General features: G+C 39.7%; 2 protein-coding genes across 8 annotated transcripts in view; both read left to right on the top strand.

Annotated features, from left to right (window-relative positions):
- LOC126404179 (Fc receptor-like protein 5) overlaps window positions 1-9,399 on the top strand; it is a 147,154-nt gene that overhangs the window by 50,514 nt on the left and 87,241 nt on the right. The window lies entirely within an intron of this gene.
- Window positions 7-8,730, top strand: LOC126404188 (uncharacterized). The gene is made up of 10 exons (XM_050067242.1): window positions 7-159; window positions 624-866; window positions 1,225-1,338; window positions 1,874-1,889; window positions 1,973-2,070; window positions 4,315-4,377; window positions 4,476-4,535; window positions 6,530-6,592; window positions 6,884-6,949; window positions 7,089-8,730. Exons 1-10 carry the CDS (start codon window positions 51-53, stop codon window positions 7,094-7,096), a joined length of 840 nt encoding a protein of 279 aa, XP_049923199.1. The 5' UTR covers window positions 7-50; the 3' UTR covers window positions 7,097-8,730.

The raw sequence follows: 9,399 nt of genomic DNA, 5'->3' as shown, positions 1-9,399 counted from the left end.
AGAAGTTAACTGAATCTGGCAACATATTATTCTGTCAAAACTGGGGGACAATGACTGGATCCACATGCAGCATAGAGCGTTACCAGCCCAGTAATGCAGTGTACTGGTGTGAGTCTGGATCAGGAGAGTTCAGCAACGCAGTCAACATCACTATATCAAGTATGGTTTTGATACATTTTCTTTCTTTTAAGTAATTTAAACATCCCATTATGCAGCTTTTACTAATGATGGCCAAATGAAGCCTCGTGAACCACTTTCTTTATTTTCTGACCCCACCAGATGGCGCCCTTGGTTTAAAGATAAAGGCTGAAGGACTTGCAATAAAGTGTGCTTTCAAACCTTTGTTGAACAGACAACGCCATCTAGTGGCTCCAGAAAGACAGTGGTTCATGAGGCCTCATTTAGCCGTCACTAGCTTTTACTATAGTCATATGTCATGTACTTGTTTTCAGCACAAAATTATTTGTCAACAGATATTTGGTGAACATTGTTGTTAATCAACATCATCAGGAAATGACTGAGAAAAATATGAAATATAAAAATGTCAAAATACACTGTAGGGGGAGTTTTCATGTTAATGAATGACACCTGTTGTTTATCCTCATTCTGTGTCTGTTTTACAGGTAAAGATATTATCCTGGTGAGCCCTGTCCGTCCTGTGACCGAGGGAGATTCTGTTAGTCTTAGCTGCAGAATAAGAAGCCAAACATTTGCTTCCAAGGTGTTTTTCTATCGAAATGACAAACTCATTCAAAATGATACCAGAAGGGAGCTAAATATCTCTGCAGTGTCAAAGTCAGATGAAGGCTTTTACAAGTGTAAATACTCAATAGGAGTGTCAGCACAGAGTTGGATGTCAGTTAAGGGTGAGTAGGAGTAAAACAAGTGCTGCACTTTCACTGATTCCACCTGTTGGATTCAGTTCATTTTGAGCTGAAGAAAGTCTGCATCAGTTGTTGTGATAGTCTTGAGTTACTGTGAATGGATAAGTTCACACTGTATTCTGTTTCTTGTATATATAATGCTGTATGTGTTTACTTGTAGATCAAAATGTGAATGACATTGACATTAATGTTGTATGTGCATGTGTGTTTATACTTCTGGATTTGTAAATGTATGTTTAGTCTTTACTTTGGCGTCATGTGACATGACTCATCTTTATCAAAATGTATGTACATTCAGAAGCTGCTGTTTACATTTATTAACAGTTTTTATTTATTACAGGAGCCTCCAGGCCTGAAAGCTCTTCATCTCCTGTACCGATGATTATTGGGCTGGTTTTTGGAATTGTACTTGTTATTCTTCTGCTCCTTTTGTATCGCTACAGACGGTCCAAAGGTGAGACCTTTATTACATGAGTTATGATTTAATTGTTCAAATACACAGATGTATTCTGATCCAGCCCAGTCGCCAGAAGAAAATGTTGGCATTGTACATTTCTGCAAACCAAAGATACATTACATTTGTATGTTTCACATGAATCAGATCAACATTTCTAAAGTGAGATGGCTGCCAAGCTGCAGACCTCTGTCGGCGATGAACAATGGTTGGTTATGCTTAAACATGGGTGTTTTTTGGCGACCCAAGGCCATGTTTCCAGCTGCTTTTGTGCCACCGAACATGGGTAATTTAAGCCAAACCTGATCTTTTCTTACCGTACCCTACCCTAAAACCACACATCAACCACAGCATTGTAAGATACGTAAAGTTTTAATGTATCTGCTACATAATAACATACAGATGTAATGTGTGGTTTTCAGAAACATACAATGCCAACATATTTTCTTGCAATTGGGTTGTGATCTCATGACAGAATGGCAGTATGACAACTTAAAATACAAAACCATCTAACAACAAATGTCTTTATTTACAGATTCATGCTTTATCAGGTTGGTACAACATTATCTTATTTTGATTATAACAGGAAATACATGCCATGTTCCTCTGTACATTTATTATCTGCATGTTGTAGGCCAGTCCAGTCTGAGAGCACCAATCGGGGCTTTGCTACAGGTCACATGGTCAACCAGAATGAGGCTCAACAGAATGAAGATCCCTCTCCTCTCCGTGGTAAGGGCAAATCTTGATTTGATACACACATTTTAAAAACATTTAAGGATGTTTAATTATAGTATCATGCAATGAAAATAGACGCTCATCTCTATGAATCAATTAAAGGGTCTGAAGACACTGAAAATGGTACAGCAAACACTGATCAGTCAAAACATTAAAACCACTGGCAGGTGACGTGAAAAACATTGATCATCTTGTTACAATGCAGTGTTCTGCTGGGAAACTTTGGCTCCTGACATTCATGTGGATACCACTTGACACGCAGCACGCACCCAAACACCGCTGTGGACCTAGTATACCCCCCCAGTGGCAACATTGCCTCACTGCAAAAACTGGTCAGGAGTGACCAAAAGAACGTGACAGAGAGTTCAACACATCGACCTGGCCTCCAAATTCCCCAGATCCCAATCTGATTGAGTATTCGTGGGGCGTGCCGGTACCCCAGACGTACCCCAATCTACAGTGGGGCCTTTCTGGATCGGACTTGGCTCTGACATGTCAAGGCATGGACATGGGACCTCTAGGGGGGGCTTTGGAGTCTGGCACTGGGGCGTTGGCGGCGGATCCTTCGAGACCTGTCAGTTGTGAGGTGGGGTACTGGCATGTCCCACGGATGCTCGATCAGATTTGGATCTGGGGAATTTGGATGCCCGGTTGATGCTTTGCACTCTTTGTCATGTTATTTAGTAACACTGCAAAAATGCCCTATCATATTGAGGTGAAAACATTTTAGACATGAGCTTTTCTTTTGCTTAAAATTTGGCTGCTGGTGCACTTTGATTTTTCACTGATAATATTTCTTTGAATAAGTCGGGATGTCCAACTACAAGAATTATCAAAACAAGATCAAATTACTCAAATAAGATTTGTATTTGAATTCTTGTTTCTAGATGATATAACATCAACCCAAATAAGATCCAATTGTTGATTAAGTCAAGGAAAGTGACACTTACCTGAATTAAGTCTTGACAGCTTTTTATAGTGAGCACGAGATAATCCAGTTCATACTCAGAGCAAATCACACTAGAATTGAAATCTAAATATAAGAAGATTATACCATTTACTTAGACATAGAGTTGTCCCAGTGGCAGTAAGAAATGCAGTAACTGCATGATTTAAAGCTCTTTCACACCAAGCATGGATTTTTGTCTATAGAATTTGCATGGAAATTTACAAAAACTGATCTTTGTCACAATGAGTGGGGACAAAAACTATTCAGACAGATCTCAATTTCAGCAGTTTGCCAGCAAAAAGATGTTTGACCAGTGAAATCCTTTGTTCCCAATGATGTCAGACCTTCAGGTGAGAGCTAGCTTGCTGCCAAAATAGAGAATGTCTTCTTACTTTGTTCTTGGCTTCAACCAGGGTAAGATGAAGATGCTAATGTAGCTGTTATGTGCTTGCTGACGTTATATTGTGGTCATTGTCCGAAACAACCCGAAGCCCACTGCTTATTTTGTGTGGAATAATGTAATTGGACGACTGAAACAATCAAAACAGTTCATCTTCCCTGGTTGGGATTATATAGTGTTCCATACAGCAGTGATATGAGGATGTTAGTGAGGGCTAACCCCCCCCCAGAGGAACAAGGTACTCATGTTTCTTTATGGACAGTAACGGGCATTTGTTTTCGAGATAACATTTTCTGTCTGAATTTTTTTTGGGGGGGGTGGAGGTTTTTTTTTTTTTAGGGCTCTGCAGATAATTCACACCGGCCTGGTGTGAATAGCTGTCATGCCGATTTTTGCATCACACTTGTGCAAAATGGCTTTTCAGGGGATTAATTGTGAGTGACTGATGCAGAACTAAAAAAAAGGTTTCTTTTTCAGACACAGCTGAATCTCAGGTTGTCACCTATTCATTGATTGAACTTAAAAACTCTGGAAAGAAGGGTTAGTACTCCAGACGAGATATGTGTTCTGGGTCTGCCCCGGGGCCTCCTACCAATGGGATGCGCCCGGAACACCTCTAACGGGAGGTGCCCAGGAAGCATCCTGATCAGATGCCCAAACCCACTCAACTGACTACTACTCCGAGCTCCTTCCTGATGTCTGTGCTCCTCACCCTATCTCTAAGGCTGAGCCCAGCCACCCCACTGAGGAAACTCATTTCGGCTGCTTATATCCGTGATCTCATTCTTTCTGTCATGAAAAGTCGTTTACAATGTAGCATAATCATGGAAACAATAGGGTGTTCCCTCTGAACTATCAATCGTATTTGTATTTTTTTTGTATTTTTTAGATACAGCTGAATCCCAGAATGTCACCTATTCATCGATTGAACTTAAAAACTTTGGAAGGAAGGGTGAGTACTCCAGATACACAGAATAACTAGAATGTAGTTTATGTTTTGTCCTGAAGTGAAATATTTTATTTAATGGATTAATGTGATCATCTTAACAGGGAAACGCCATGAACCAGAGGAGAGTTGTCTTTACTCTGATGTGAAAATAGGAACTGCAGGTCAGTCGTTTACAACAGTCATGCTCAAAGTTTGTATTGAAATGTGTTCTATCATTATACTGGAGGTGACAACAGGTCAGCAGCTCAATTTATCCAAGTCACCATGGGTAGTTACTACTTACTACCACTGGGTGTCACCAGAGTTTTAAATTGTTAAATCTTATACACATCTATGGCCTTTTAAACTCTGGCATATTTCTAATTAAGTTTTTAATATTTAGTACATGAATATCAATAAATATTGTGTGTCATTTCTGTATAACACACTTCCATCTCACAGATGTGGCAATAACTGAATTGTGCTGTTACACATTATGAAATACTGTGGATTCAACATGGAAATTCCTCCTCCACCTTCTCCTTTTTTTTCTTAATGAGGTTGCACCATAGTACAGACATACAGAGAGCTGTGTTCATTACTGACATGGTTATTTTGTCTTTTGATGTGATGAAAGATTTGTGCTGCCAGTTTCTTCTTTCTCCAAAATTATGGTTTATTGTTATTATTTTATTTGTATTGTTTGATTTGGCCTTACTGAATCACAGCATCAAAGAATTTTTTTGGTCATTTTTGCCTTTATTTATTGTCGGGATGCACCGACTTTGAAGTTGTAGGCTTATATTTAAAATGACAATTTATTCAGTAGCCAATATCAGTGTTTTTATGTTGCTGTTTATTTTGTTTTTGTTGTTATTTATTCCCCCTCTTTGTGCCAGGGAAACACAGAAATCTACACTATAAAAAAATAACTTTTGAAGTAATATTCAATCAAACAAAATTATGACACAACCATTGACATAACCTTTTATATGAAAAATGTATGTTTTTGAAAAACAAAAATATATGTGTAATATATATCATAATTCTCTCTGTAATATCTATTTTATATTACTTTGCAAATAACAAATTTCATGTTCTTTTCAAGTTTTAAATGACAAAACTACATTTTACAAGATTACAATCAACATATCATGAGAATATTAAAACTTACCTTCGTCCCATACTCGTTTTTACTGAATTGAACTCGAACGTATCACAGTATAACTCAGTGCAACCTCCGTGAGCTGTTGCTCATCTCTCGCTGGTTTTAACATGGATTATCTGTCCCTACATACATTTTCTCCCAGGGTGGGTCGCTGGGGCAGTAGGCCAAGCAAAGCACCCCAGACGACGACGTCCCTCTCCCCAGCGACGCTTTACAGCTCCTCCTCCTCCCCCCCAAAGTGTTAGCAGGCCAGATGAGATACATGTTCTGGGTCTGCCCCGGGGCCTCTTACTAGTGGAACATGCCGAAACACCTCTAACTGGAGGCGCCCAGGAGGCATCCTGATCAGATGACCCCTTTAAACGCAAAGGAGCAGCAGCTCTACTCCGAGCTCCTTACCTTATCTCTAAGGCTGAGCCCTGCCACCCTTCAGAGGAAACTCATTTTGGCTGCTTGTATCCGCAATCTAATTTTTTCGGTCATGATTAGTTGTCCACGATGTAATGTTATGGAAAGAATTGGGTGCTTCCTCTGAGGTGTTGATAGTGACTTTACTGCATCATTTCATCCCGAAGGTGTCCTGAGGAAGATCTCTGTTCATGCTTAACAAGTTTTCTATTGTTCCCTGGGTCCCGGGAGTGAGATTCCCAGAGCCCATTTGCCAAACAGTCATTGTATTCTTCTTGCACCTGCTTAGTGATTTAAGTTTTTGGCTGCTAATTTCAAGCCTTGCTTTTTAGCTTGTGCAAAACTGATGCCGCTGCAAAGGACTCGGCCTGTTTGGGGTGCACAATCTACTTAGTGAGCTAGAGGTCACCCCAGCACTAAAGGGTTTTGAACCAGACCAAACTTAAAGAAGGCCAGCTAAAAAACAAAAGATACATTAACTGAAAAAACCCCCACACATTTCTTTTATTTCCATTCTACCTGTCCATTCATCCATTTAGCTGTACGGCACAGAATATGTCAGCTGAGCAAACAAATCCTGAAATCTAGCTTGTGTTTTAGATAACAATGTGACGTATGCCCAAGTCACCCAGCACAACAAAGGTAAAGCCAAGAAAAACAAAGGTGAGAAAGTCTGCTTTCACCTTCAGTTGTTATTGTCCAGCATGTTGGTCTTGTGCAGAGAGCAATGTACAGTATGCAGTATGAGTTTAGTCTGTTTAAAGTCATAGATGTTTATATTATCTATTCTCTTTATTTCTTATTAAGCTTCTTATTAGTAATGTACATTTAATTTACGTTTTACATGTATGCATGGTTTAAGAACTGTTTGAATATGAGTAAATTCTGTATAAACATATTATTACGCTACATATTGTACATATTATTAATTAAACTGAACCTCTCCATTTATAGGAAAATCAACTGCCCCAGCAACTGATGAAGCTGTTTATTCTGAAGTTAAACCAGGAACTGCTCTTGGTAATAATGCACCACATGATGTGCACACTTAAATGATTATTCAGCAGATTGTTAAATGGATATAAGTCAGATTAATATGTCAGAGAGCACTATTGCATCTTGAATAATGATTTGTTTTGTTGTTTTGCTTCTCTTCCAGGTCTGTAAGGAGAGGTCATTCTTCAATTCCATATTTTTTTTATCCTATTGGTGGTCGCGGTGGGGCTGGAGCCTATCCCAGCTGACATTGGGCGAGAGGCAGGGTGCACCCTGGACAGGTCACCAGACAATCACAGGGCTGACACATAGAGACAGACAACCATTCACACTCACATTCACACCTACGGACAATTTAGAGTCACCAGTTAACCTGCATGTAATTGGACTGTGGGAGGAAACCAGAGCACCCGGAGAAAACCCACGCTGACACGGGGAGAACATGCAAACTCCACACAGAAGGGCTCCCCCACCTCAGGTTCAAACCCTCCACCCTGGAACATTTTTGCTGTGAGGCAACAGGGCCAACCACTGCGCCACCGTGCCGCCTGTATAAAAATGCTCTCAAGTATTTTAGAAAATTATTGTGGGCACACTGCTATCCACATATTACACATGCTCAGTATTTTGTGCAGTTAATTTGTTGGTATATCACAAAAAAATCACATCATTCCATTCAAAAATTATCTGTCACATGGGATTATTCAAAGTACGTCTCCAGTGAAACGTGATCCCATCAGCTTCTTTACCTTGTGCACTGTAATTTAGTCCTTTTTGCGTCTTCTTACATTGTTGGCTGCTGCTTTATAATTGTGCATGTTTCCGGATGGTTCTGGTAATCCATGGTTTCTGGTTGTGGAATAATTTCACCGTCTACACATCCTGGCCTCAACAAGACAGCCGCATGGTCACTCCTCCCCAGCACAGTCGGCAATGATCCACAACAGGATCGGGACAGCAGCTCACAGTCCCACTGACACACCAGTCCTTGTTTACCATGGAACACACGCCTCCTCTACTTCTCTTGCCTGAGTCCTCTGCTCCGTCACAATTGGTGTACAGAATAAGAGTCACCTGGTGAAATGGCGCTGTCAGGGATCAGCCAAGTTTTGGTGAACATCCTGATATCCTGTTGAAAACTGATGCAGCACAGAGGTTGTCCAGTTTATTTCCAGCATCTGTACGATGGCTAGCAGGATGCTAGTTTGGCTGACGCTCATTCTCCATCTTTTCCTCATTGTTTAATGATGTTTACATTTGAGAACCTTGACCTGGCTAGCTAACAGCTAGCTAGCAGTGGAGAGTTCACAGACTGGTCAGCTGATGCTCATCATCCTGATGAGAGACTCGCAGCCACACGCCATCATCGTCCAAAGCCCACCACAAAAAGCACCACCAACACGTTGACAGAGAGGCGACTGGAAGCGTCTGTGCTTAACTTGTGGATTTAATTAGTCTGAGCACGAGCACAAGACTACTGATGCTTATTCTCATTTAATGTTAATGCACTGCGTTATCTTTATTTTGTACAGTCATTTTGTCTTTTATTTTTTTGTATGAAACTGTGAATCCAAGCTATTCCAAAGAGCAGCACAAGTATATTTGAGCTTCTGATAGTGCAGCTTTAAAGTCAGCATCTTTTATAGAGTTAGATAAATCAATTAATCGTTAAAAATTATTTTAATATACATGTTCATGTTTTATTTTCACCTTCATGGATTTGATATTTTTCGTTTTCAATATTATTTTTTTTAGCATTCTGTGCATCAATAAAGTTTAAAGCTAATTTATTTATTTATTTATTATTTTTTTAACTGGACATCTGAACTGGATAAAGATACCATATTAGCCTTCTGGCACTGTCAATCTTGGCAAAAGCCATAAAGTGGACTTGGTGTTGGTTTTCAGGAACTATTTCTTTGGTTAAAAGAGTTCCAACTAAAACTGTTCTGTGATCTGCGGATTATCTAGAGTTACTGAGACATCTGCTCAGCAAAGACATGTTGCTGTGTGGCTCCATTTATTCAAATTCAGTTCACCTATATCGCATTAAGGTAAAGGCAGATATCAGACACAGAACAAACAAAAGTATCTTCATGATGAGATACCACTGAGTGTACTGTGGTATATTTTAGCTTTCAGCCCAGCGGCCACAGAAAAGCCTGGAATTGGACAATTACAAAATGATGGAAAACATTAGTTAAAGCTATTACAGTTTAATGAGGCTGTGTTGCACGAGTCCTGACATGTATCTTCTGTTTTTGTGTCACATTACCCACCAGAATTAAGGTCAAGCTAAGAACCGTAAAGCGAAAAATTGCCCTGCATCCTGTTGCAGTTAAATGTGACTTTGATGCTTGAACAAATTTGACGCTTATTATACAGTAAATGACGTGTTACTTATTATTATATTGAATTTTCTGGGTCTGTTACAGCATAAATATATCTGCTCTGTAAACTATTTGTCTTTCTAT

The sequence above is a fragment of the Epinephelus moara genome, chromosome 17 (assembly GCF_006386435.1).
Source record: "Epinephelus moara isolate mb chromosome 17, YSFRI_EMoa_1.0, whole genome shotgun sequence".
Taxonomy (NCBI): domain Eukaryota; kingdom Metazoa; phylum Chordata; class Actinopteri; order Perciformes; family Serranidae; genus Epinephelus; species Epinephelus moara.
The sequence above is the reverse complement of the archived record's forward strand: the minus strand, read 5'-3'. Positions and strand labels throughout refer to the sequence as shown.